The sequence below is a fragment of the Emericellopsis cladophorae genome (assembly GCF_022114955.1).
Source record: "Emericellopsis cladophorae strain MUM 19.33 chromosome Unknown NODE_44_length_188334_cov_123_963608, whole genome shotgun sequence".
Lineage (NCBI taxonomy): Eukaryota > Fungi > Ascomycota > Sordariomycetes > Hypocreales > Bionectriaceae > Emericellopsis > Emericellopsis cladophorae.
Window position 1 is genome coordinate 87,666 of NW_026250969.1, and position 26,460 is coordinate 114,125.

The 26,460-nt window shown below is 55.0% G+C and overlaps 12 protein-coding genes across 12 annotated transcripts; 7 read left to right on the forward strand and 5 right to left on the reverse strand.

Annotated features, from left to right (window-relative positions):
- Positions 1–195: 195 nt before the first annotated feature.
- On the forward strand, positions 196–775 carry J7T54_008216 (Ubiquitin-conjugating enzyme E2-like protein; the record flags this gene model as incomplete). The annotated part of the gene is made up of 2 exons (XM_051508438.1): positions 196–382; positions 450–775. The coding sequence occupies 2 exons, from the start codon at positions 196–198 to the stop codon at positions 773–775; spliced, it is 513 nt and encodes a 170-aa protein (XP_051360454.1).
- A 466-nt stretch (positions 776–1,241) lies between these two features.
- J7T54_008217 (Mannan polymerase complexes subunit-like protein) lies at positions 1,242–2,414 on the reverse strand (the record flags this gene model as incomplete). Its single annotated transcript, XM_051508439.1, has 2 exons — positions 1,242–1,262; positions 1,317–2,414. 2 exons carry the CDS (start codon positions 2,412–2,414, stop codon positions 1,242–1,244), a joined length of 1,119 nt encoding a protein of 372 aa, XP_051360455.1.
- Positions 2,415–3,225: 811 nt separating this feature from the next.
- On the forward strand, positions 3,226–6,786 carry J7T54_008218 (uncharacterized protein; the record flags this gene model as incomplete). The annotated part of the gene is made up of 10 exons (XM_051508440.1): positions 3,226–3,231; positions 3,668–3,754; positions 3,820–4,132; positions 4,195–4,705; positions 4,761–4,822; positions 5,107–5,137; positions 5,411–5,506; positions 5,779–5,953; positions 6,115–6,262; positions 6,314–6,786. 10 exons carry the CDS (start codon positions 3,226–3,228, stop codon positions 6,784–6,786), a joined length of 1,902 nt encoding a protein of 633 aa, XP_051360456.1.
- A 595-nt stretch (positions 6,787–7,381) lies between these two features.
- Positions 7,382–8,455, forward strand: J7T54_008219 (uncharacterized protein; the record flags this gene model as incomplete). Its single annotated transcript, XM_051508441.1, has 3 exons — positions 7,382–7,506; positions 7,584–7,836; positions 7,919–8,455. The coding sequence occupies 3 exons, from the start codon at positions 7,382–7,384 to the stop codon at positions 8,453–8,455; spliced, it is 915 nt and encodes a 304-aa protein (XP_051360457.1).
- A 96-nt stretch (positions 8,456–8,551) lies between these two features.
- Positions 8,552–9,940, reverse strand: J7T54_008220 (uncharacterized protein; the record flags this gene model as incomplete). Its single annotated transcript, XM_051508443.1, has 3 exons — positions 8,552–8,976; positions 9,023–9,864; positions 9,927–9,940. 3 exons carry the CDS (start codon positions 9,938–9,940, stop codon positions 8,552–8,554), a joined length of 1,281 nt encoding a protein of 426 aa, XP_051360458.1.
- Positions 9,941–10,745: 805 nt separating this feature from the next.
- On the forward strand, positions 10,746–14,228 carry J7T54_008221 (Valine--tRNA ligase-like protein; the record flags this gene model as incomplete). The annotated part of the gene is made up of 5 exons (XM_051508444.1): positions 10,746–10,776; positions 10,833–10,985; positions 11,038–12,687; positions 12,737–13,762; positions 13,822–14,228. 5 exons carry the CDS (start codon positions 10,746–10,748, stop codon positions 14,226–14,228), a joined length of 3,267 nt encoding a protein of 1,088 aa, XP_051360459.1.
- A 174-nt stretch (positions 14,229–14,402) lies between these two features.
- Positions 14,403–16,580, reverse strand: J7T54_008222 (Pre-mRNA-splicing ATP-dependent RNA helicase PRP28; the record flags this gene model as incomplete). The annotated part of the gene is made up of 1 exon (XM_051508445.1): positions 14,403–16,580. The coding sequence occupies one exon, from the start codon at positions 16,578–16,580 to the stop codon at positions 14,403–14,405; it is 2,178 nt and encodes a 725-aa protein (XP_051360460.1).
- A 304-nt stretch (positions 16,581–16,884) lies between these two features.
- J7T54_008223 (Diphthamide biosynthesis protein-like protein) lies at positions 16,885–18,262 on the forward strand (the record flags this gene model as incomplete). Its single annotated transcript, XM_051508446.1, has 3 exons — positions 16,885–17,276; positions 17,332–17,429; positions 17,790–18,262. The coding sequence occupies 3 exons, from the start codon at positions 16,885–16,887 to the stop codon at positions 18,260–18,262; spliced, it is 963 nt and encodes a 320-aa protein (XP_051360461.1).
- A 344-nt stretch (positions 18,263–18,606) lies between these two features.
- Positions 18,607–19,574, reverse strand: J7T54_008224 (putative DNA damage checkpoint protein rad24; the record flags this gene model as incomplete). Its single annotated transcript, XM_051508447.1, has 4 exons — positions 18,607–18,732; positions 18,786–19,098; positions 19,149–19,455; positions 19,514–19,574. The coding sequence occupies 4 exons, from the start codon at positions 19,572–19,574 to the stop codon at positions 18,607–18,609; spliced, it is 807 nt and encodes a 268-aa protein (XP_051360462.1).
- A 1,753-nt stretch (positions 19,575–21,327) lies between these two features.
- On the forward strand, positions 21,328–21,730 carry J7T54_008225 (ATPase inhibitor; the record flags this gene model as incomplete). Its single annotated transcript, XM_051508448.1, has 3 exons — positions 21,328–21,452; positions 21,508–21,639; positions 21,691–21,730. The coding sequence occupies 3 exons, from the start codon at positions 21,328–21,330 to the stop codon at positions 21,728–21,730; spliced, it is 297 nt and encodes a 98-aa protein (XP_051360463.1).
- Positions 21,731–22,002: 272 nt separating this feature from the next.
- J7T54_008226 (nuclear pore protein NSP1) lies at positions 22,003–24,154 on the reverse strand (the record flags this gene model as incomplete). The annotated part of the gene is made up of 4 exons (XM_051508449.1): positions 22,003–22,191; positions 22,244–22,901; positions 22,975–23,383; positions 23,476–24,154. 4 exons carry the CDS (start codon positions 24,152–24,154, stop codon positions 22,003–22,005), a joined length of 1,935 nt encoding a protein of 644 aa, XP_051360464.1.
- A 753-nt stretch (positions 24,155–24,907) lies between these two features.
- J7T54_008227 (uncharacterized protein) lies at positions 24,908–26,259 on the forward strand (the record flags this gene model as incomplete). The annotated part of the gene is made up of 5 exons (XM_051508450.1): positions 24,908–24,980; positions 25,032–25,415; positions 25,483–25,751; positions 25,802–26,157; positions 26,211–26,259. The coding sequence occupies 5 exons, from the start codon at positions 24,908–24,910 to the stop codon at positions 26,257–26,259; spliced, it is 1,131 nt and encodes a 376-aa protein (XP_051360465.1).
- Between the last annotated feature and the right edge of the window lie 201 nt (positions 26,260–26,460).

Consider the following 26,460-nt stretch of genomic DNA (forward strand, 5'->3'; position numbering starts at 1 on the left):
ATACAGGGTCCAGTCCTGTCCGCGTCAAAGCCCCGGCTGACCCAACGTCACTGCTTCTAGCTCCACCTCCATCTTCCACAGGCCGCCTACTCAGCATCTAGACTTATCCTTATTCCTTTCGTATCAGCGCGCGCATCCTTTGACGACGGAGACATAACATATTTTCGACCCAGTCCTAGACACCGCGCGCGCGTAATGGCCGATTCAACCACATCCTCGTCCTCGCGAAGTGCCACGAAGCGACTCACCAAAGAACTCGGGACCTGGCACGAGGAGCAAAAGCACGAAAAGGGCATCGAGCGTCTAGAGCCCATTGGCGAGAATGACTTGTTCACATGGGAGGCGGTGATCAACGGCCATGGTGTAGGCGGTGGCTACGACGGTATGCTTCATCCACCCACAGACTTGATCTTGAGCGAAAAACACAGTACTAACGCCGTGTACTGTAGGTGGTCGCTGGCTGCTGAACATTGAACTGCCCTCGAATTACCCCTACTCGCCACCGACGATCAAGTTCGCGACGAAGATTGTGCACCCCAACATTGCGCTGAACACGGGGGAGATTTGTCTGGACCTGCTGAAGGATGCGTGGACGCCGGCGTACAGCGTGCTGGAGAGCATCCGGGCCGTGAGGATGCTGCTGAGCTGTCCAGAGGTGGACAGCCCATTGAACGTGGATGTGGCGGCGCTGTTGCGGGGTGGTGATGTGCTCGGGACGCGCAAGTTGGTGGAATACTGGTGCTCGGATGAGACGGGTCGTTACGACGGTCCCTGAGCGCTTTTGGAGACCTGATCGTTCCCTTTTCTTTGGCGTGCTTTTTATGAGCGAGATTTGCATATTGATCCCTTGTGCACTGGAGACTATTATGGCGAGGCCAGTTTGGTAGCTTGGTATATCATGAAACATTGCCGACGCCCCCGTCCATTGAACCTCTATAAATGATCCAAGCCCGTCGAATCGTGAAGACACTGGTCCGATTCTATTGTACATCATTGTAAATGAAACCCTCGCGGCGGGTCAAGCCAGGAGGGAAGAGGCAAGGCTCGAAACCCAGTCTAACCAGATAGTTGCCCAGGATCCTACAGCGGGCAGAGCATACCACAACAGCTAACGCCTCGCACCAGAAAACCATGTGTCAATGCTCCTTTTTCAATGGCTCCGACTGGTCAAGCAGGCGGACGAGCTTTCGCTCCTTTGAACGCGAAAACACCAGAATACAGCACTGCACGGCTCATCATTTCTATTCGTTGTAGTGGTAGACCTGTCGTCGTTCCTCATTAGCAAGTTGATTGTTCCATATCATTGCCCCACGTACCTTGTAATTGGGCAAGCCCCAGGGTTGCCAGCCAAGTCGCTTGGCCATCTTTGCAAACCCCTCAGTCTCAATCAGGTTGTAGAAGGCAAAGGGGGGAAACATGGCGCCGTCGCGGTGCACATCAGCCTTCACGAGGAGGGCGGTGCCGCCAACACCATCGAGCGGTATCACGAGACTGTCGTCCGCCTGCTCGGTCACCATGTACGCCATGAGAGCACGGTAGGTGGCCATCTCCCTGTAACCCTCCAGCAAGATGTCGTCCGGGCCCATCTGCGCAGCCAGCTGTTGCGCCGCCTCGCTATCCTGCCAGCTGTTGTAGTCGTAAGGTCGCTCGGACATTTTCTTCGTGTCGCTGTCGTAGTAACGCTGGAAGCAGTTTGGCACGATGAGTGGCTTGTCGTGGGAGGCCAGGTCCTGGATCAGGGTGGGCGGTGACTCAACAATGTCGGCATCCAGCCACAGGACCCATGATGTGCTAGGGCCCAAGGTTGTGAAGAGTAACGAGTTGCGCGCTTTCGCCATGACTTCGCGTCTCGCCTTCTGGTTCGCCATTTTGTGTCGCTCGCTCTCGTCCTGCGACGTGACGGCTGGCTCAAAGTCCTGGCGGAGGATGATGATGCTCTTGAATCGATCCTTTTCCGGACCCTGCTTCTGCGTGCGCTGAATCTGCGCCTGGAGCGCCGTCGTTGCCGCGTTGCCCTCCTTCGTCTTGGGCAGGATGAACCCAAGTGTGATCAGCTCGTGGGGGTAGTTGAGCTTGAGCAGGTTATCCCAGTATTCCTGGTAGAACCGCGCCATTGGCGTCAGGATGAGGACGTGCTCCTGGTTGGCGATCGGATCGGGCGTGATTGTCACATTGTTGAGCTTGTAGTGGGTGACAGGGGGAGGGCCGAGCTCGCCAGGTCGCGACGACTTGCGGTACGGTGAGGTTGGCGGCGACAGATGGTGGGATGCGGTATTGACAGTGAGACGAGCGGTCTTGGTTGGCGTCGAAGGGGAGACGAGAAAGACGATTATGAAAATGCAGAGCACGGCGCCGAGAAGGAGAGTCGACGGATTTGCCTTCTTGAGACGGACAGACCCCATGGGTCGAGCCATGGCGGCCGCGAAGGTTGCTCGAACGTCGTCGCTCGTCGTCGCGCAGCGGCCGACAAGGTGACGGATTTGTACGTGTGCGGTTGGCCGGTCGGTCGCCTATCGACGCATTGAGCGGATCGAAGAAATCGTCGTCGGGGTGAAGAGGATTCGGGGGATAAAGAAAAGGAATAAAAAGTAGTGGTTTCAGATGGCTATTAGAAACAAGAGGTCGAGGTGTGGTGCTGCTGCCCTTGAGGCCCTCGCCGACAAGGGATACGCTCACCTCAAATTGCCCGCTCGTGTCAGAGGACCCTGAACCGTCGAATCGTGTACACAAGCAAGCAGAGATGGGCAATTCACATACCATGTTGGTCATTCCAGTCGGTATTAGCGGACGCGGCCTCCAGCTACCAGGTAAGCCAAAGCGCCATACGGATGAGTAAGCAGAATTTAGCTCGCTAATTGGTGAGGAGACGATTCAGGGGTAGCGGTGCATCATCACGACTCCACGAGCATGCGCCTTGCATGGCTTACTTACTTTTCCATGTAGTTAAGCCACCGAATCTTAAACTGAGAGCATGCACATGACGATCTGAGTCTCGCTCGAGGATGAACGAGTAATTGCAGACTTTGATGACCCTGCACTTATAGCGAACAGGGCTGTTGCTGTTTGGAGACTGTCGTGTAACAACCAGCCGACTTGCAGTTCTGCTATGCAGCCATGATCCATGATACGGGGAGAACCCACCTTCATGCCTCTTTTGACGTTTGACAACCGTGTCAACTGTCTGATATATGCAGTGAAACTGTCAAACGATCCGTCGCCAAACTCATGCACGTAAGCTGGAGTGCTGAATTCGGGACGGGCATGTTCCTCCGAGGGATCATGTCAATTGACGGTGATGGAACAACCATGAGCACGCGGATATCTTCCCATGCACACTCCAAGAAGCGGGGGACGTTGCAACGAGATGGAGAATCGACAAATATCTGACAGGGTTGTAATCTGATAATGTATAAAAAGTCGGTTCTCTACCCGCTTCCAGAGCCCTGCTATTGCGGTACGGTTCCACAGTCTCTCCACTACCTTTGAAATCTTTCTCATCATGCTCGCCATGCTGTTATTGGCCGTGGCCTTTGTGGCAGCCGTCACAGCAACGCCTGCGCCCAAGCCTGGCAAGGACGGCAGGTATAATATCTCGTCGTGAAGAATTGAGGCACAGGCAAGAGCCGTAGGGCTGCTGCAGGGCGAGAATACTCACTGAATTTTCAAGTTCATCCCATTTGGTGCTACGTTGACCAACCTATTTGTCAAAGACAAGAATGGAAAGGACGTGGATGTTGTCCTCGGCTACAACGATGTCGACTACTACCGTTGGCGTCTTCCTGTTTCTTTTGGGGAGACTGACCAAAACTGACGAAATAGCTGTCAGACCCTCTGGCTCAGTGTACAATGCGATTCCAGGATTGTACTGGCGAAGCCAGCTACACCATTGACGATGAGCTCTACTTGACCGAGAGAAACGACAGGGACAACACTCTCCATAGTGACTCCAACAACTGGTCGTTCCGGGACTGGGAGGTTTCACACTTCACAAAGGACTCCACCTTCTCAATCCTCGACGCCTCCAATTCATCGAAGGGCATGCTTGGTGACGTCCATGCTCCGGTGACGTACAGTGTCAAGGGCAGTACCTGGAAGATTAGCATGGAGGCCACCTCATCGGAAGCGAAGACGCGTGCGATCCATGCCTCAACTCGTCCTGAGTATGTCCACGGCTAGCGATATGATTTCTTCCAGCGCTCATGCTGACGCAGCGCACATACTTCAACCTGGATGCGTACAAGAACCCCGACACGGGGAAAATCTGGAAGCACACATTGCACATGCCGTACACGCAAAAGTACTTGGTGGCAGATGATTCGGCCGTCCCTACCGGCGAGACCGCTGTCGCCGAGCTGTCAAGTATCAACGACTTTGCCAGCGAGCCTGACCTCCAGCTTGGACATGCTTCAGATGATCCCGCATTCCCCGAAAACTGCGGCGCCGGTTGTGCTTGCGAAGGGTACAACGGCTACTGGTTGATCGTGGACGCGCCAAAGGACGCTGTGGTCATGTCTCTCGCCAGCCCCTTTTCTGGCATCAGCGCGGACCTCAAGACGAACCAGCTTGGTATCGTACTCTACACGTGCAACTGGTTCGATGGCAGTCAGTCGTTGAAGAGGACCCAGGGCTTGGAGGGCAAGACGACTGTCGACCGCAGCTCGTGCGTCGCCATTCAGGCTCATGACCATGTCAATGAAATCAACGAGTGAGTCCATCTGCAATTGATGCGATATTGGACATCTGGCTGACGTTGACTGCAGGCCGCAATGGGGTCGGAAGGAGGCCCAGCTCACAGGCCCAGGGGAGACCTATAAGTGGGAAAGTTCGTGGACATTTGGGCTCATCCAAAGCCCAATCCATCCAACGCGAAAGGACTAGGGGAATAGGTATGTTTGTGTGGCCGAATGATCAGGGTCTTGGTGAATAAGGACAAGTTGTGATTCCTTGTTTGCGCGTGGTGATAAAGGCGGTAGTGAGCATCCATTGTTGGCGGCAGTTGGTGACACTGGTCAGCCGCGACCATCAGCCACAATGCGCTAATGTGGCGTCGCGCGACGCTTCGCAGAATCCAGTTCCAGTTCCTCTGACAACATCATCCTTTCCTAGACCACCGAGTTGAGCTTCGCAAACTTGAGCCGTGAGTTCTCAGAGATTGATTGCCAAGTCACGGAAGCTTGACCTTCTGTAGTGCCTCAATTGCGCCTTCTCGAGCCAGCTCGAAGGTTACGACGTTGCCAAGCCCGTTGACTCGCTCGCGCTGCACCAGCCTCGTGTTCTTTCTCTCCTCCGTCGCCCACAATCGGTCTTCACCATGACCGACAAGATGGATCGTGGTCTTGACGAGATCATTGCAGAGACTGTGAGTTCCTTTCACTGCGATGCTAGCATCCGCTTGGCTGACACGACGCAGCGGCCCTCTGGCCCTCGCAACCATCGAGGCCGTGGCGGAGGCGGCCCTGGACCTCGCCGCGACCGAGTCGAAGGACCTCGTGATGGTATCAGAAAGGTGAATGATGCCCCAAAAGAGCACAGACAAGCTTCTCACTTCACAAAATTCGCGTGACTAACCGTTTGCCAGGTTCATCCGCCCCCCTCCAAACTATCTTTGCGACGCTCGTCACCGAGAAACGACTCCAACCTATGCGTCAAATGCTTCCGCACTGGACATAGCAAGGCTTGACATGTGCGACAAACGTTGCTGACTCGGCTCCCTCCTCCTCTAGTCCTATCGAGACGAACCTCGCAACATTGACAGGTACGGAACATCCCCACCGATAGTATCGCGGACGGCGTGGCTCACGAGAATGATAGCGAATGGGTGCACGACCGCTACGATGACAACAACGATTGTACCATGACCACAGCTTCCAATCCCTCTGACGGCGTGCTTACATTTCGCAGACAGTCGCCGCGGCCCAACCACGCGCCGTGCGCGCGACCCTTCCCCGGAAGCGTACGTCCACAAGGTCGCTTGACGAACAGCCACTGACGGTGCAGCAGGGAGGGTAGGGGAGCTAAGATTCGCGTCGACAATATTCACTACGACCTGACCGAAGAAGACCTTAGTGTTTGTCATCTCGTCCTCGACGTGGCGCTTGACTAATTGTCCTCCAGGAGCTCTTCCAGAGGATCGGACCGGTGACGAGGCTCCAGCTCCGCTATGACCGCGCTGGACGCTCAGAAGGAACGGCCTATGTGACATATGAGCTCAAAGAGGATGCCTCGGAAGCGGTGAAGCAATTCGATGGGGCCAATGCCAACGGTAACCACCTTCCCGTCCTAACCCATAGAAGGAGCTAAACAACATGTACAGGTCAACCCATCCGCTTAACAATGCTCGGTGGACGGGGCGATCGCTCGCGCAACCCCTTCGACTCGGCAGTTATGCCCGGACGACCCTTGTCGGAGAGGATCTCCGCCCCAGGTCGTGCTCGCTCACACTCACCATCGGGTCGATATTCTCAAGAGGACGCCGCCCGCAAGGGTATTGATAGATATATCCCCGGTGGTAGGTCAAGGACGCCACCCCCTGCTCGACGCCGCGGCGGCGCCAACACCGGACGCCGTCCTGGTGCTCGCCGGGAGCGTGGACCGCAAGACGATACCCGTGGTGGCCGTAGCGCGCCCCGCGGCAAGAGGACCCAGGAGGAACTCGACGCCGACATGGCCGACTACTTTGGTGGAGGGGAGCCTGCGCCTGAAGCCAACGGGAACGCTGCTGAAGCGCCAGCTGCTGCGCCAGCCCCGGCCGCGGCTGCGACCGACGACATTGACATGATTGAGTAGGCTGGGGAGATCTGGGAAGAGGTTCGCACGCCTGTGTAGAAATGTACTATCACAATCGGGGATTTGATCACCTTCTGTTGACTTCAATAGTCTCCAGGACTGGACTTGGCCAGGAAAGGAGCACCCTTTGGGGCTTGTGTATCACGAAAAAGGAGGCACGGAACCCACAAAGGAGCAGCTAGAGATCATTGCTCAAATATGTTACTGGCGCGCCGGCGTTACCAAATTTCCCCAAGAAAATATGTTGCTGCCTCTGTTTGATCGCTGCCTTTCTCGCTAATGCTGAACGTCGAGCCAAGCGTTGTCTATGTTGTGTTAGTGCTTGCTCTCTCGATGACTGGCGCAGCACCAGTAAGCGTCTGGCCTAATCGGAATTGTTACGTAGTCTCGATAAGATATTAGCTAGGTGGACATAAATTGGTCGAATAGAAAGGTAGGCTGGCACTTGCACAGTCGAGGCAATAAGGTACAATGTACCACCTCTAACGTTGGGCCTAGTCAAGACCTCCGCACCGCCAATATCAGCGAGTTTCGTCTTCACCAACCCACGCCCACAGCAGACTCTCTTTCCTTGCATATCTGTACAGTCTGCAACATGGCAAGTCGAAGTGAGAAGATGCCCAAAGTGGGCATATTGTCGCTGGGTTCTATGGGTGCGGGATTAGCCCGCCTGCTCATCGCGCATGGTTTCCCCGTTGCGACAAATGTCCAAGGCAGAAGGTGAGCCTCAAGGTGCCTGCTATGCTTCCTTCTTCCCTCATCTCCCAAGCTGACCATTTAATCTCCGCTTGAACTAGTCAGGATACAATAGAACGGGCACGCGATACCGGAGCTGAATTACTGGCTTCTGACATCGGCCTGGTGGAGCAATGCCAGGTCATCCTGTCTGTGTTGCCTCCCAAGGATGCCGAGGCCACAGCGCAACGAGTGATCGATGCTCTGTCCGGGAACAAGCAAAAGGAGGACATCTACTACATTGACCTCAACGCAATCTCACCTGCCTCGACCAAGGCCTTGGCGAGCCTGTTCGAAGGCAAAGGCACCTATCAAGTTCATCGACGGATGCATTCTCGGTGGGCCACCTCAACAGAAGTCTTCCGGGAAGGAGGCCTTACTAGTTTCCAAAACGCAGAATGACGATTCGGACTGGATCATACCAAGGATGCCCATCTCCGGCCCTCATTCGCTCACCAGCTTTCCGTCCGGCGAGCGTCTGGCTTCGCTGCTCAAGTTCCGCTCTATATCACCCGAGATTGGTGCTGCCTCTGGACTAAAGATGTGCTTCGCCTCCATGGCCAAGGGGTACACTGCCCTTGTCACGCAGTCCTTTACGACCGCGCACAGCCTTGGGGTTGCGGGGGCACTGCGCGAGGAGATGCAGGAACTGATGCCGACGCAGCTTACCGCGCTCGAAAAATCAGTTCCAGACATGGTGCCCAAGGCCTATAGATGGGTGAGGGAGATGGAGGAGATTGCAGCGACGATGAGTGAAGCGGGTGGCTGGAGTAGGGAGATGTTTGACGGCGCGGCGGGCATCTTTCGAGAAGTAGCCGCGAACGAGGTCCTCAAGCTGGAGAAGACAGAGAAGAGAAGCAGAGGCCAGATTGTAGATGATGTCGCTGCCCTCATGTCGGAGGGGCTGGCGAAGAAGAGGAAGAAGATGGAATAGATCTTGTACATTTTAAATTGATACATTGATACATATATACACACATACACACACACATTGATGTGTGACGTCTTTACATGGCATACCAATAGCCCTTCAGGGGCTGCCTCCAGCTCCATAGGGCAGATTGAGCAGAGAACCGGGCATGTTGACCTTGAAGGGTTGGCCTTGGGGATCTGCGACAAAGAACTCTTGTTCTGACGATACTCCAAATACACCTTGGGTGATTTGAATCTCGGACCCGTTGTCATCCCTCAGTTCAGGCGGTGGTAAATCATCGACAACACCAAACGTAAGGGCGTGAGATAGGTCGGCGCCGACGGCAACGGCAGGATCTGAATATGAGCCCGCGTCCGGCATGAAAAACTGAACCTCAGCTCCCACCGGCGCAAAGCTACTGGTCCCGTCGTCAGAGCCAAATAGATTGGCGAATTGCTCCTCTTCCGTAGGTGGCAGTGGAGAGGTGTCCGGGTCGAGAGATAGGAGGCCTGCCTTGTCGCCCCAACCACCGCCTCCGCTCACTGGCCTGATTAGTATGAGCTGCAGCATGTGAACGCTGCGACTTACATAATTTGAACAGACGGCCGCCATTCTGAAGGCCTTGTTGGATGGTTTCAAGCGGCATGGGTCTTTTGGTCTTGGCATTCACAGTCCTCGAATCGACGGTCCACGGGCGCTCCCCAACTCCTCCGCGAGAGGCAGGACTGACCATCACCCATATGCCGGGGAATCCACCATCACTCAGACTATTGCGGGCGTCGATATGATCTTGGGAACTGTTGATGGCCTTTTCAAGTTCCGTCGACGCCGGAACAGACTTGCCGTCCACCTCCACGCGACGCAAAATATTGCCAAAGCTCTCAGCAATCTTCCTCGGGGGTGTGACGGCTTGGAGAGCCAAGCGTAAGTGCTTACTGTCTTCCGTAGCAAGCTCCGTCCTGGGGAGCAATACATCCCTGCTGAGAACGCTTCTGCGTTCAATGAGCTTCGGTCCATCTGAGCCAAGTTGGTATCGCAGCGCGACCAAAGTCGACGACAGCCCATTGCGGAACGTGGTGCGAGCCAGAGGCATGGTGACTGTCGAGACACCCTCAATATGGAAGCCAATTGAGCCCATGTCATGCTTGTTGCCTGGTGTTCGGGCTCCGGACGATTCCCACAGCTGTGGGCAGCAGCTGTCCAGGGAGCCTCGCATGAGAGCAACACCCTCACAGTCTCGGCGGGTATGTGGTGCGCATGCCACCGCGTCAACTATACCAAACAGCAGGTTGAACTGATCGACTTTGCCTGTGCTTGGGGCGAGGTTCAGCGCTAGGGCCTTGCAGATGTCATCATCCGCAGCGAACTTGGTGAAGCCTGGAGTTGCCAGAACCAGGGCGGCGTCATGACCGCTATGGCTCGAGCTCTGACTTTTGAGTAGAGTGAGAAGATCTCCGATGGCTGATGCATCAATCTAGCGCCAGTTAGCTACGCTGGCCTTGACATCCTGGGAGGCAGTCTTGCTTGAGAAGAGGCGGGAAAGTGAGCAACGGCCAGCGCCGGCACCGGAGCATTGCTCAATTTTGACCAGGAAACCCGCCTGCTGGGGACCGTCTCATGGGGTGTGCCGCGTAGAACGCATCGTCTTGTAAAGGACAGCCACGGCAGTGCTCTTGTTGTTGCAGACATCCTGCGGCTTCAGGCGTAAGATGTGAGAAAGAGTCAACAAGCATAGATTTTAGGCAGTCACGCCAGATGACAGTCGACGCCGGTGCTACAGGTGGAAAGAAGAGTGGTCATGAAGGTACCTTATTCACAGCTCGGCAACCCTCCTTCGTAAGACCTTGTCGCTGGTGGAAGCGCTGGAATTGGGTATTTAGAACTGTATTATCGAATTGCTGATCATTAATTAATTGGTTACCCGTAGATTGTTGATTGAGTCGCATGTGGCTGCAGCTTCCCCAGACCGAGCTGCGCCACACGTGCACCTCAGGCAGGGAGGCTCAGGTACCTCAAGTACTGTGCGCCACAAATGGACCCCTCATTGCGAGGGTGACTAGACGCAGTGTCGAATTTATCCCACCTTCACTCGTGACTCAAAAGTTTCAGTTGTTATGACTCTGTAGACACAGCGGTTTCATCACATCGCTTGTCTGTCCTGTTCCTTCAGAGTTGGCGTAGGAAGTATAAAGAGGCCCTCTCCAGCGGGCTTCACGTCAAACTTCCCACCACGACGTTCCGACTCGCGGTCAGAGCACTTCGAGTGCGATCTGTTTCCCCACGACGACCGTTCAGTACAACAGCCGCCGCCATGGCTACCAACAGTGGGCGAACAAATCCTAGTAAGCTGACGACGCGTCTCCTCGAGAGTTCGCGGCCTTGTCTAATCAGTCCCCAGTTGCCGCCTCCGATAGTCCAGCGCAAGGGGGAGGTCACCCGCCTACAGTTTCGGCCGATGCGAAAAGTGAAATTGCGAGCACGACCCAGCAGGGTGCCCATGCCTCTGGTGCCGATACAAGCGGTGCTCCCAAGGTGAAATCGGAGAAAGAGCGTGCGTGAACCCACCCATGTCCGAAATCCTCATACTCACAGTTATGGTGCAGTCGAGAAGGAGCGCAAAAAGGCAGAAAAGGTCGCCAAACTCGAGGCCAAGAAAGCGAAACAAGCTGCTGAGGCTGCTTCGAAACCTGTCAAGGAGAAGAAGGTCAAGGAGAAGAAGCCCGAGGAGGTCCTGCCCGATTACGTCGAAGAAACACCAGCCGGCGAGAAGAAGCGCATCCGATCGTTCGACGACCCTCATTTCAAGGCCTACAACCCGATTGCTGTCGAATCTGCCTGGTACAGCTGGTGGGAGAAGGAGGGTCTGTTCAAGCCTCGCTTCAAGGAGGACGGCTCTGTCAGGGATGAAGGCAAATTCGTCATTGTCCACCCTCCCCCCAATGTCACGGGAGCGCTTCACATGGGTCACGCTTTAGGAGATTCCCTTCAGGATGTCTTGATCAGGTGGAATCGCATGCAGGGCAAGACCACACTCTGGCTCCCTGGTTGCGACCATGCTGGTATTTCTACACAGAGCGTCGTGGAGAACATGCTGTGGAGGCGCGAACAGAAAACTAGGCACGATCTTGGACGAGAAAAGTTCATTGAAACTGTCTGGGAGTGGAAAGGCGAATATCACAAGCGAATCAACCAGGCTCTGTCTAGCATGGGTGGCTCCTTTGACTGGAGCAGGGAGGCATTCACAATGGATGAGGGCTTGACTGCTGCTGTCACAGAGACCTTTGTCAAGCTTCATGAAGAGGGTACCATCTACAGGGCCAATCGACTTGTCAACTGGTGCACGAAGCTAAACACTGCCTTGTCCAACCTGGAGGTCCAGAACAAGGAGCTCACCGGTCGCACCCTGCTGGATGTCCCGGGTTACGAAAAGAAGGTCGAGTTCGGCGTCATTGTCCACTTCAAGTACCCGATCGAGGGATCCGAAGAGACCATTGAGGTTGCGACGACCCGTATCGAGACCATGCTGGGTGACAGTGGTATCGCTGTCAACCCCAAGGACGAGCGGTACAAGCACCTGGTTGGCAAGACTGCCATTCACCCCTTCATTGAGGGCCGCAAGCTTCCCATCGTTGCGGACGACTACGTCGACGTCGAGTTTGGTACCGGTGCTGTGAAGCTGACACCAGCCCACGATCCCAATGATTTCACCCTCGGTCAGCGCCACAACCTCGAGTTCATCAATATCCTCACTGATGACGGCTTGATGAACGAAAATGCTGGTTCGTACAAGGGCATGAAGCGCTTCGATGTCCGTTACGCTATCCAGGACGACTTGAAGGCCAAAGGCCTGTTCGTTGACAAGAAGGACAATGCGATGAAGGTGCCTCAGTGTGAGAAGTCCAAGGATATCATTGAGCCGCTCATGAAGCCCCAATGGTGGGTCAAGATGAAGGATCTAGCTGAGCCTGCCTTGAAGGTTGTCAGGGACGGCGAGATCAAGATTCGGCCGGACACAGCTGAGCGCAGCTACTTCCGCTGGCTTGAAGATATCAACGATTGGTGCATCAGTCGGCAGCTTTGGTGGGGTCATCGATGCCCTGTATACTTCGCCAAAATTGAGGGTGAAACGAACGACAGCACAGATGCCAGCCGGTGGTTCTCTGGTCGCACACGAGAGGAGGCGGAGGCGAAAGCCCAGAAGGCCTTGCCAGGCAAGACCTTCACCCTGGAGCAGGACGAGGATGTTCTTGACAGTAAGAGAAGTCAAATCATTTGTGAGCGCATTATACTGACAACTCACAGCTTGGTTCTCTTCGGGCTTGTGGCCTTTCAGCACCCTCGGCTGGCCAAAGAACACCAACGATCTCGACAAGCTGTACCCTACCTCCGTACTGGAGACTGGATGGGACATTCTGTTCTTCTGGATTGCTAGGATGATCATGCTTGGTCTCAAAATGACTGGCAAGGTTCCTTTCACCGAGGTCTACTGCCATAGTCTTGTGCGCGACTCAGAGGGCCGCAAGATGAGCAAGAGTCTGGGCAATGTCGTTGACCCTCTTGATGTCATTTCCGGCATCGAGCTTGACAAGCTGCACGAGAAGCTCTCTCAAGGCAACCTCCCGGCTAACGAGGTCACCAAGGCCACCAAGTACCAAAAGACAGCTTTCCCTGACGGCATCCCCCAGTGCGGTGCCGATGCCCTGCGCTTCACCATGGTCAATGCAACGACTGGCGGTGGTGACATCAACCTGGACGTTAAAATCATCCACGGTTACCGCAAGTTCTGTAACAAGATCTTCCAAGCTACCAAGTATGTTCTGGGCAGCTTGCCAGAGGATTTCAGGCCTGCTGCGAAGGGTAATGTCCCTGGAAAGACCCTCGCTGAGCGATGGATTCTCCACAAGATGACCGCGGCCGCCAAAGAGATCAACCAGGCTTTGGCCGACCGCGAGTTCTCGAAAGCCACCATTATTGTGTATCGCTACTGGTACAACGAATTGTGCGACGTGTACATCGAGAATTCAAAGGCCATCATCCGTGATGGTACGGAGGAAGAACGCCAGTCAGCGCTGCAGACTTTGTACACCACACTGGAGGCTGCTTTGGCCATGATTCACCCCTTCATGCCCTATCTCACTGAAGAAATGTGGCAGCGCATGCCGCGCAGGCCCAACGACGATACCACGTCGATCATGATTGCGAAATACCCCACGTACGATGCCGCAATCGACGACCCTCAGGCAGAGACCGCCTACGAAGTCGTATTGGAGTGCGCCAAGGGTGGGCGTTCCCTGATGTCCGAGTATGCCTTGAAGGACAATGCCCAGCGTAAGTCTACTACAGTGTCGCAGTATTCTCATGTGGGCAAACTAACATTCTTTCTCTAGTCGCCGTGCAAGCATACAACGACGAGACCTTGAAGACTGCGAATGATCAGATCACCTCTATCAAGACCCTCATCGGCAAAGGTGTTGCTGACATCAAGATCGTTGGACCTGATGAGGCTCGCCCCACTGGCAGCGTTGCCTACCCCGTGGGCATGAACGCCACCGTCTTCCTGCACGTCAGTGGGCGTGTCGACTTTGACGCCGAGATCGCCAAGGCTCAGAAGAAGCTCGACAAGGCGATCTCAACCATTGCTAGGCAGGAGAAGACCCTAAACGAGGCTTCCTACAAGGAGAAGTCATCGGCTCAAACTCAGGAGCTCGACCAGTCGAGGTTGGCAGAATCCAAGCAGGAGGCCAAGAGCTACGAGGAGACGATTAAGCAATTCGAGCAGCTCAAGCTCGAGTGAAGGAGTTCTTTGTACTTTGATGAAGACATGCTTTGTACGGATGTAGCTAGACATTCAGGTGGCGGATAAAAATACGTAGAGTCAGATTTGCAGAGAATTGTCAGACAATAAACTGCTCGGGTTGTCCTGTGGGGTTTCCACGCTGACCTTATTAAATTAGAGCTATGTCTTTGCTCATCGTCCACCAAACTTTGGGCCTGACTCGTCCTTCTTTGCGCCGCCACCGCCGCCACGCGTAGGCTTTGATTGCGCAGCCTCGTGCCTTCTGAGCTCTTCCGGGACCTTGGAGATGGAGCTCTTGCTCAACATCTGCTTCAGGTCATACAAGACCTCGGTATCTTCGCTGCCCAGGAACGTGATCGCCACACCACTCTTGCCTGCACGACCCGTACGACCGATACGATGCGTGTAGCTCTCGATACTGTGGGCCATGTTGAAGTTCATGACCAGGGACACGTCCGGAACATCGATACCACGCCCAGCAAGATCCGTTGCCACGAGGACTTGCGTCTGTCCGGCGCGGACAGAGTTGAGAGCGGCTTCACGCTGCTCCTGTGTCTTGGAACCGTGCAGGGTGACCGCGGACCAACCCATGCGTTGGATATCCCGGGCCACAGCATCGCAGTTTCGCTTGATGTTGACGAAGACAATGATGGGCGGGCCAAACTCGTTTGACGCAAGGATCTCCTGCATGCGCTTCTTGCGGCGGTCTTCGCCAGGCACAAACTCGACCCGCTGCTCGACTGTGTCGACGGCCTCGCCTGCGTTTCCGATGGTAACAGTGGCTGGCCGGCGTAGATACTTGCGTGCAATCTTCTCCACGGTTGGCGGCATGGTTGCAGTGTACATCATTGTCTGTCGGTAACGGATCCCCCCGAGGTACCGCTGCATGGCTCTCGAGTCCTCTGCTTCTTCCGTGTCCGGTTTTTCGTTGGTCACGGGCAGGGCATCGAGGATCTTGTTCAACGACTCCTCGAAACCAAGATCAATCATGCGGTCGGCTTCATCCATGATCAGGTAGCAGCACTGGCCAAGCACGAGAAGCCGACGCTCAATGCAGTCAACGAGACGACCTGGCGTGGCCACAATGATCTCTGCTCCGTTGCGCAGGGCGAATGACTGCTCCTCCAGAGAGTGACCACCGACGATACTAACGACTCGGAAACCAAGGGGCGAGGCAAACTTGCGAGCCTCTGTCTCGATCTGCTGAGCCAGTTCTCGAGTCGGTGCCATGATCAGCGCGTATGGGCCCTCGTTCTTGTTGTATTCGTCCAGAGGCGGCAAGTCGGAAATGTAAACGAGCAACGGCAACAGGAAGGCTGCTGTTTTACCTGAACCGGTAACGGCCACACCGATGAGATCTCGCGCCTGGAGGGCGATGGGTATGGCAGCTCGTTGAATAGCAGATGGTTCCTTGTAGCCGACCTGGTCCACAATCTCGAGCAGACGTGGTGGTAGGCCTGATTCTTTCCAGCTTCGCATGGGATTCGGGATGAGGCCGCCCTTTGTAGCGATGCCGTAGTCCTCCTTGAAAATACGCCAATCTCGTTCGCGCATGTCCGACAGATCCTTCTCGGACCAGTGCCGTCCCAGACCCGTCTTGTCTGCGCGCTGCTGCGCCCGCTCTCGTGCCCGATAGAAGTCCTCCATGATCCCTATGGCACGCTCTTTGCCATGCTCGACATCCCGCTGCTCGATCATCTTGGCCCTCTTCTTTGCTCTTTCTTCCGCTTCTCTGTCGAACTCGCCGCCTATGCCTGCCAGCGTCGAGCCCCTGTTGGCTGTCTGCGCCGCATACAGAGGGTCCGTGTCGCGGCTCGTGTCTTCGTCTAGGTTCCACTCGAAATTGAACTTCTTGTCCATGGTACGCATGCGCTTCTTCTTGGCTGAGAAGGTGGATTCTTTATTGACATCTGGCCCGAGGTATCGTGCCATGACCTGCTGTCGCTCAATGTCTTCTTGTGATCGCTTGTCGCCCGCGTTTTTCTCGTCCTTCTTCGCAGATCTTCTATCATCCGGTCGGCCACCGTCCCGTCCACCTCGCCCAGCTCTCCCGCCGCGACCACGGCCGCCGCCTCGCTCGTCATGATAGGACCTGGGCCCGGTGGGAACACCGTTGCCTACACCATTAGGCGTCGTTGCGTCGCCGTTAGTCGCGGCTGCCCATTTCCTCTCATCCTCTGTCCGTCTCTTTGCTTCTTCTTCGGCTTTCCTCTTCTTCTCGTCTGTCTCCTGCTTCAACTTCTCGGCAGCAAGCTTCTCACGTTGAGCTTTGGGTATGAATTTGGGCTTTGCAGCCGCTGCGTCCGCTGCCTTCTTTTTACGCAATATTTCGTCGATGTCGAGCGGCATGTCGAACGTATTAGATATCCTCGCTACAGAATCGGCACACGCGACTTCTACAGTGGTAATGGTGACAAGATCGAATGTGGGAGTCGACGTTGAGAAATAGAAATAGATGCGGCAAGGCTGAATCGAGCAAGCGAGGCGCGTGTATTTGCGCCAATCAGTATTCTGGTTGCTTGTGTGGGTCCTCTCCAAACCAGGGTCAGAAATCTTGACGTGCAGCCTTGAGCAGACCGTAGACGTTCCGGAACCTACGTACCAACATTGAACGTCACTCGACACAGACAGGCTCCGAGCCCACATCTACGCGATGGCTGCTCCATCTCAGAATTTTATCCAGCTCGCGAAAGCGCTGCCCGAGCCCCTGCAGCGCTTCTTCGCGCGCTGGCCACCGGCCGCCATCCTGCCCACAGGCAACACAGCACCTACGCCTACGCGATACCAAGAAGAGCGACCGAACCCATTTCAACGATATAAGAACCCAGAAACCGGTGCATGGCAGGACCCTGTGTACTCCAACCGACGGCAAGCGGAGCTGCACAAAATGGCCAAGGAGCATGGCGTTGAGCATCTCCTTCCAGAGTCAAACAAGGCGGCCGAGACCAGGTTGGCGCATCGCGTCGAGCATGGTCTCAGGGTCAAGGGTACTGGTGTCGGACAGAAGGTCAAGGGCCATATCCATGAGAGGCACATGATCTCAAAGTATGCTTGGCCAAAGAACTATCGGCATGGGGAATTATTACTGACAATCAGCCAGGATGGAGAAGAAAAGAACAGCAATGCTGGAGATGCCACAGCTCATCAAATCTTTCAAGAAGGTACTGTACATGTATCTGCGAGTGTTAAATGTCAAGAGTGCTAACAGGCTTGTCTAGACTTCAAAGTACAAGTGGACGAAGTGGCCGAAATAAGCAATTTACGAAGGGTCTGCGCAATGTATATACAACTCTGTACCTCTATGTACCATCATAACTCTTCGATGTGTTCGGAAGCCGCATCTGTTGTGCCTGGTTTCCACGGGCTGTAGGAAAACGTATCATGTCACGTGACGCAAATTCTCAGCATCTTCCCTCTCATCCGCTAGCAACACTCAAGCTCGAGGGACCAAGAACACCCTACGTCCGAGAAGAGGCTGGTCCTCATTCGATGCTTAAAATATTCCAATGGCTTCAGCACAGTCTGTCACTCACTATCAAATACTGAAGCTTGACCCAGTGTTGATCGATGACCAGCAAGATCCAACAGCACTCGTCAAGAAAGCTTACCACCGTGCCCTCCTCCAGAATCACCCCGACAAAGCCGCAGCTTCCCAGAAAGCAATCTTCAGCGTCGATCAGATTACACAAGCGTATAATGTGATATCATCGCCAGTGCAACGCGCTTCGTACGATGCTTCGCTACGCCTTGAGCCCCAGACGAACAGCGGCTTCACAACAAAATTTCAGACTGGTGTGGAGAACGTCGACCTTGACGACTTGGCCTTTGATGAGACAGAGGATTGCTGGTATAGATCATGTCGTTGTGGCAATGATAGGGGCTATCGGTTCCGGGAGGACGACCTCATGGAAGCTGAGGAAGACGGAGAACTCATGGTGGGATGCCTGGATTGTAGCTTGTGGCTGAGAGTTCATTATGCGGTCCTAGAAACAGACGACTGTGAATCACCCACCAATCAGAAGCAGAATTGACGCACAAAGGCAGCATCACAGTGGTGCTCTCAACTGACAGTGCTTTGAAATCGCCTACCCCGTATGTTCAGTGTATTGAAAGCAATTTTAGTTATTTTGAATTGTCCAGACGGTTGCGTAGTCGAGTCTAAAAAACAGAGCCTAAGCTTTGCTTCATTTCAGCCTTCCGTGCCGAAACCATTGGCGAAACCCAAACCCTCTTGTGTGTTATGGTTTACCAAAAAAAAAAACATGCCGAAGCTCTTGATACGAACCGAAGTCTCCGTCCACTCCAAAGACACCGATCCGCCCCGACTCCAACGCGGACCGAAGCCCAAAAACACTCGCTGCTCAGAGTATTACGTTTACTCGGCAGCCTTGGGCTCCTCCGCAGCCGGCGCCTCAGCGGCAGCTGCGGGAGCCTCATCCTTAGAGGCGGCGCCCTCAGCCGGAGCGTTGGCATTATCAGCCTCGGAAGAGGTCCAGAGGGTCTACATGTTCGTTAACAAGATGCTACACGCGACAAGTGTTGGCAGGTACGCACCAGGTTATCGCGCAGCAACTGCATGATAAGGGTCGAGTCCTTGTAGCTCTCTTCGCTCAAAGTGTCAAGCTCGGCAATGGCGTCGTCGAAAGCTTGCTTAGCGAGGTGGCAGGCCTGGTCAGGAGCGTTGAGAATCTCGTAGTAGAAGACTGAGAAGTTCAGGGCCAGACCCAAACGGATAGGGTGGGTGGGAGGCAGCTCGGTCTGGGCGACCTCAGTAGCAGCCTTGTACGCCTCCAGGGACTTGTCGGCAGATCCCTTGCGAATGTCGCCGGTGGCGAACTCGGCAAGGTAACGGTGGTAGTCACCCTTCCTGGAGAGGCATTAGTGATTCGTTCGACTGTGGCTTGCGAGGTCGGTTACATCTTGTGGTAGAAGACCTTGGACTCGCCGGAGGTCGCAGAGGGAATCAGGTGCTTGTCGAGAACATCGAGGATATCCTCGCAGATACCAGCAAGCTCGTTCTCGATCTTCTGACGGTACTCCTTGATGAGGGTGACCTGGGAAGAGTTGCCCTTGGTCTCCTCCTTCTGCTCAATCGAAGTGACTATTCTCCAAGAGGCACGGCGAGCGCCAATGACGTTCTTGTAGGCAACAGAGAGAAGGTTGCGCTCTTCGACACTGAGGTCGCGGTCCTCGGAAGCGACAATCTTCATGTTCTCGACCATCTCTGAGGCAGATTAGCTTTGGATGCACGATTACGCTACAGGCGTGTCATATGTACGTACCCTCGTAGCGCTCAGCCTGCTCAGCGAGCTTGGCGAGATAGACAGCATCTTCTTGGCCCATTTTGACGGTTTTGGAGGTTAGAAACAACTAAAGCTAAGCGTTAGCAACTTTGACTTGCTAGGTAGAAGAAACAGCTCGCGAAGGATCGCAGGGTAACGGCAGATGTGGTGACGATATTGGTGTGCCAATTGCGCAACTGCTAGGCGCCAGGGATAGCGGGTCGATCATTGGGAGCCTCGATCGAAGTTCGTCGTCGGCTTCTGGAAGGAGTGATTGCGCGCGCCTGGTACGGCGAAGGGACGGTACTCGTTGGTGACGATGTTCCCCCGCTCTCCCTGAATCCATGGTGGGGTTGAACCGACAGCATTTAGGGGTCATCGTCTGTTGCGTGGCATGCTCCCTTCCAATGGCGTCGCCAGGAAAGGTCTGATTCATACTCGCCATGGAAGTGTTTTGCGAGACCTCGCTCATCCTAAGGTTGCAGCCGCGGCCAGGGAGTCGTCTGTGTGGCGGAGGGACAATGACGACAGGGCGAAGACGATAGATGGGAGGCAGGGAGGGAGATATTGGACTGCGCAATGGACAAGGGCATACGTACCGGTTTGGTGGTTTGATGAAAGAGAGAAAGTCCTTGGACGAAGAGACGATAGAGATTCCGGCGGGTGAAAGTCGGCGGTTGTGTTGATTTAGTGGTGGTCTTGGAGAATGGAAGTGCGAGGTGGGTTCCAGGTGCAGAATAATAAGAACTCAGGCAGGTAGACACGCAGGCCCGGCTGGGGGTGGGCGAGGAGAATGGCAGGCAAAGCAGACGATGGGTCGGATTGGACAGACGCGTCGCAAAGTGGAAATTCGAGCAATTGGTCGCCTTCCGGGGGCTTCAGTCAGTGCACGGGACCACCTGAAGCTGCACTAAGGATTGCTCACGCCCTCAACCAGTCATTCTCAGCCACGATGCCATTCGTCACTCGTCTACACAACACCGGCTTACGCCCAATCTTTCAAGCTGCACGGACTCTGCGTGGTAATTATAATCCTGCGCAGAGAGAAATAAATGCATTATTGCGGCGCGGACTCTTCGTGGTGGATAAAACCTCACTTGTCTCGATCAGTTCCAGATGGTGGCGGTGAATTAATGCGCTTTCAGTAATGTCAAAGCGCATGCTTTCGTGCGGACTCTTCATAAACCACATTTGCTTGGTAGTGCCCTACATACTACAGAATGCACCAACATCCATTGACAAGCTGCAGCTATGATTATTAGTACATATACAGCTATCAGTTGATGGATAAGGACGCTAAAGGAGGCGAACAAGCTTCGGCGCGCTGTGCACAGGGTAGGTATGAGGACACGCGGCCAGGTGGGTTGCCTAGAGACATGAGCACCATTCGTACGATATTCGAAACTTCTTTGCTGTGTACCTGGATGGCACGATTATTGGTTTTCACTGCCCTCAGGTTATCCCGGAGCGAAGCCTTAGCAAGGAGTGTCTGGCATGCTTTACTACGAGAACCTGCTTTCGAGTCGGAACTGGGAAGATCCAAAATCAGTTCATGCTCCCTCCACAACCCGGCCTGTCCCGTTTCGGCTGTTCCAGTACCTGGTAAGCCCCAATATTTGGCGGGCTGCCCAAGTAGAGGCACCTCGCTCGTGTGACGTACGAGCTTGATCGTAGCTCCACTCACCTGCCGCCGCACGCAGCAGTCAGCAGCCAGCCAACCTCCAAGCTCCCAGAGCTGCCGCCCGTTTCCTCGCACCCCTCTCCTACAACATCACGTCAACAAGCCAATACCGCTAGCTGACACGATCTTCATCATGCTTCGCACGACCGTCTCCAAGGCGGCCGCCTTCCGTCCCCTTCGCACGGCCACTTTCACCACGACCGCACGCACCATGGGCGAGGGCGACACTGGTGCCCCCCCCAAGATGGGCGGCCAAGGGTAAGAGAGGATATGGTTCTGGCACATGCAGACGCGCGCTGACAACTGCACGCAGCGATGCCTTCCAGCGCCGCGAGAAGGCAAATGAGGACTACACCATCCGCCAGCGCGAGAAGGAGAAGCTGTTGAGCCTCAAGAAGAAGCTCGCTGAGCAGCAGCAGCACCTAGACCGTCTCTCGGCACACATGTACGTCCAAAATGGAACTGACCGGGTAGATGTGAAACTGACCTTTGCTAGTGACGAGATCACAAAGGACCAGGGTGGTGAGAAGAACTAAGTAGTATCGACCGGATTCAGCTTCGGGCAGAGATCTACAACCGGCCACCCGTCAGGCATCACTTGTCGACGTGAATATTGTGGCTCAGAGGCTATGATCATTAGGTCTAGGCTGTTGTACATTTACATAGGGCTTGCCTTAATCGAGTGTATTACCAACACAACAGGCTCCTGATGCTAGTGCCATGGTCCAAGTAGCTCCCTTGCACAATGATTTGCAATCCATGAACTCCATAATCTCTACTACGCCATGTCCAGGGCAGGAATTCCTGCCTACCTTCGACCCATGTAGGACCGATAGAAGCTCTCGGCGGCGTCACTGTCCCCGACACCGTAGTGGTTTCCCATGTTGCTTGTCGATTTCTGGGCAGAAGCAACCTTGGACTGCAGGGAGGAAGCATTCTCGTCGATCCATTGCAACTGAGTCAAGTGCCCATTGAGGACACGCACGATCTGGCTCAACTAGATAAAGCGTCAGTCCAATGATGTGCTCTAGAACAACTGCAAAACATACCGGATCCTCGGGTTTGGAGCTCTTGTTGAGAGTTCCCGAGATGTCATTGATCTCCGTGACCATCTTGGTCAGATCTCTTGATTTTTCATCCAATTGCTGGGTGAGTTTCTCCGCCAACTTGTAGGTGCGCTCACGCTCCTGATCGGGTCCACCGAGCTGCTCTCCGGGACCAACCTGCTTTGAGAACATGTCTTGAACGTCACCTTCGTAATGGTCCAGCCACTTTTCGAGCTCGTCCTGCTGGCTCTCGACGGCAGCTAGTTGTCGTTCAATCTCGTGGCTTGCGCGCTCCGCCTCGTATGTGTCGAGATAGAGTTTTTGAATCTTCTCGCCATTATCAACCAATTGTCGGTCCCACGAGGATACTGTGGTCGCCTGCTCCTTGAATTCCTTCTTGTACTTGTTCAAATCATTGGCCCATCGCGTCACAATGTCCTCCATGGTCTTGTTCTTCAAGGTCGCAATCTGGGGCGGAGGACCAGCAGTTGATGCTCCAAGTGCAGTGGTTGAGGACTTGGAAGCGTCGGCACCTGCAGCATCTTTGCTCTTGTCGCCAGCGCTCTCAGCAGGCTTTGCAGCGCCGAACAAGTTCGAGGCCGGGTCCTTGCCCACCTCAGTGCCTGTGCTTGTCTCAGCCGGTTTGGCAGCCCCGAAGAGACTAGAGGTGCCAGAAGTTGCAGGCGCGGCAGTGCTAGTCGCAGCAGGCAGGCTTGTTGCGCTGGCCGAGGTACCGATTGCTGATGTGCCCGCCGCAGGTTTCGCTCCAAACAAGCTGGGGCCAGTGGCACCGGCGGTTGATGTTGTCGTTGACGAAGCAGACGTGGTGGCCGCAGGTTTCGCCCCGAAGAGACTTGGGGTTCCGGCTGACGATGTGGCCGGCGTCGCTGCCGCCGGCTTCGCACCGAAGAGACTCGGAGCAGAACTGGTCGTAGGAGGAGCCGCAGTGGACGGGGTAGAAGCTGCTCCAGCAGGTTTTGATGCTGCTGCGCCTCCGAACAGCGAGGGCGACCCGGAAGTCGCAGCGGGTGCTGCAGCAGTTGTAGACGAGCTTGCGGGAGTAGAGCCTGAGCCACCGCCGAACAATTGTCCGGATGGTTTCGCGCCGAACAGAGATGGGCCCGTAGTAGCAGCAGCCGCAGGCTGGGACGCGCCGGAGGTTGATGTGGTCTCAGACTTGTTTGCTCCGAAAAGATTAGAAGATGAGGGTTGGCCTCCAGCTGGCTTGTTGCTACCGAAGAGACTGGGCGCAGGAGCAGCGCCAGAATCCTTGCTCTGACCCATGGGAGGAAGCCCTGCAGGTGTTGTCGAGCCCCCTAAAGAAAACAGAGGCTTTGCAGGAGTGGTTGCGGCATCACCCGTATGGCCATCGTTGGACGTCTTGTTTCCTCCAAAAAGGTTCCCACTGCTTCCTGAAGTGGCGTTTCCAAAGCCGCCAAATTTGGGCGCAGCTGAAGCGGGCGTCGAGCTCGCAGGCGCGTTTGCGCCAGTGCTCCCCTGGGCATTGCCAAACAGGCCTCCAGAACTAGGTGTCGAAGAAGAGGCGCCGCCGCCGAAGAGGTTCGAGCTCGCCGGTTTGTTGCCTGCACTGGAAGAGTTTTCAAAGAGCCCGCCGCTCGCCGGTGCTGTGCTGCTAGTGTTACCAGTGCTACCACCGCCACCGAAAACCCCAGCACTTGGAGCAGAAGTTGTAGCAGTTGTATTGTTGCCAAAGAGCCCTCCCCCGGAACCTGTGGTAGTGCTGCTCGCACCGCCGAAGAGACCACCGCTGCTGGGCGCACTCGTACCCGGCGTTGAAGCAGGTTTCCCGAAGCTGAATGATGGCGTGCCACTTGTTGCTCCAAAGGGACTCGCCGCTGGGGCAGTGGAAGTGGTGTTGTTAGAGGAGGCTCCCGAAGTCTGTTGCCCGAACATTTTTGCTGTTATCTTGTCGAATCTGGGAGCGGAGGTATCAATTCGATTGTGCGCGACACAGGGAGCTTGAAGTCGTGGGCGAAGGTAAGGTCGTGCTTAGGCACAAGGCCGAAGCAATGGTTGGACGAGATACGGTTTCAATAGCCAGGAAAATCAGAATACAATGCCACCTGATTGATTTTCAAAGGTGTCTGAGGATCAGGTGGGCTTGTCAAACAATCTCCTTGGTAGTCTGGGACGTTTTGAATGTTTGTGATGATCGTTGGATCTTTGTTGGACGAGATCTCCACGCGCTCCCAAGAATTTGCGGTTACGGCGCGCCGCAGGCTGGAAGGTTGGAGCGTGCTTTGCAGCGCAGAGGTCAAGCCACACCAGCGGCTTTGCTACGCCACATCTGGCGGGTCACCTACCTGGCTGGTATCGCCTTCCCGACAACGGGCCTGGGGCGCGAGCTTCGAGGCCCACTGACCCCACGTGATGATGGACGGCATCAGGCAGGCAGGCGATCGCATGTTCTCGACCTAGATCGACCTTCCGACCAGCACTACCCTTGTATGACACTGCATTTTTTCCATCAAGTATCAAAACCTGTGCATAAGAACAACGGGAATCGCGCCGAGCGATATGCCATCTATCTAAGCCCTGGTGAACTCGCGTTCAAGCCCCCTTTTCGGACCGACCGATCTCGTTGAGCGCCTAATCATCCCACTGGGCAACCTGTGTCGCGAGGGCAAAGTCTCTCGAACAAGCAGCATGGCGAGTCCAGGACAGCTCGACCCACCAGAGGATACGCGCAAGCAAGAAGATACTGGAGCCCATCAGCTAGGTACGCCTAACCAGTCCCAAGTGAAGACCTACCCGGCTTATACCACTATAGCAGACCAATCCGACTCTGAGGACCACTTCACAGACGCCCAGTCAGCCGCCAGCGCCCATGGCGGCTCGCCTGTGCCCACCACGAGAGTCGAGAGAGTCGATGACGAGCCTGCACATGGCGAGGTGCCGGGTACCGAAGCCAATAAGATGAGAGAGGCCGACGCCCAGCCTGATGAGATTGCGGTGATACCCGAGGATGACACCGAATCACAAAGCACTGGGCACAATGAAAAATTGCCGGCGACAGTTGTCGAGGAGGCTCCTGGATCGATGGGCCCTCGATCGCAAGAGTTCGTGGGTAAGAGACAAGCGGACGCCCCTCCTGACGTCGTGGTGAGCCCGAGTGCCGAGGAGAAGGGCGAGGTTGATGGGCAAAGCAATCCTGGTATGGGTAAACGATGAGCTCATGAGTAACGCAAGATCATGTATTGACGATTCTTCCATAATTATAGACGAGCCTAATTCACCATCGTTACGGGCACCTGACTCTGAATCCACGCCCACATGCCCGCCGAGGAGGAAATCTTCAAGATCGATAAGGTCAACACTCGACGAAGCCAGTGATTTTAGCGACGATGCAGAAGATGCGTTTGGTGACGATTTCGATGACTTCGAGGAGGGCGCTGGGGACGATGACTTTGACGACTTTGACGACGATTTCCAACAACCAGACCCCCAGCCACACCCAGTACCTGCGGCGCCTCAAAACTCGCTACCATTTGTACGCACCCATACTGCGAGGGAACTTTGTTCTTTGCTGACCTGAAGCAGGCGATACCGGATTTCGAGGGCCTCAACGCCGACGATATAATGAGCTCTACCGAATCGTATCTGGCGTATCTCTTCCCCCCAGAGGAGCTCGACCTACCGGAATTCCCCCCCTTGCCCAAGGAGTCAACTTCATTCACCACACCCCGATCCGCCTCGTTATGGTCACAGCTCATCGCGCCGCCACCACTTGCACCACCTGACTGGATACGTTCCCGGACGCGTCGATTGTTCCTGGTCTCACTCGGAGTTCCGGTCGACCTCGACGAGATCCTTCCCGCCTCGAAGCAGAAGAAGCTTGTCTTGCCGTCATTGAGTGTGCCCTCAGGGGCTTCACCGCGCACGTCCAGTGACTCCCGGTCTGTATCACGCTTACGCCAAGGCGAAGGTAATGCCTCATCCACGTCTGTAGATACACAAGGGAAACCAAGGAGGCGGAAAGGCCCACCTCCACCGCCTGATTTTGACATGGTGTCCGCGCGGCATGTCTGTAAGACTACTGGCGAGGCCTTGGACGGAATGACGAACCAGGAACTTCAATCGCACGTCACGAAGCTGCGATCACTTGAAGCCACTGCAAAAGAAGTATTGGAGTACTGGACCAAGAGGACAGATGAAAGAATCGCAGAAAGAGAGACGTTTGAAGGCGTTATTGAAAACTT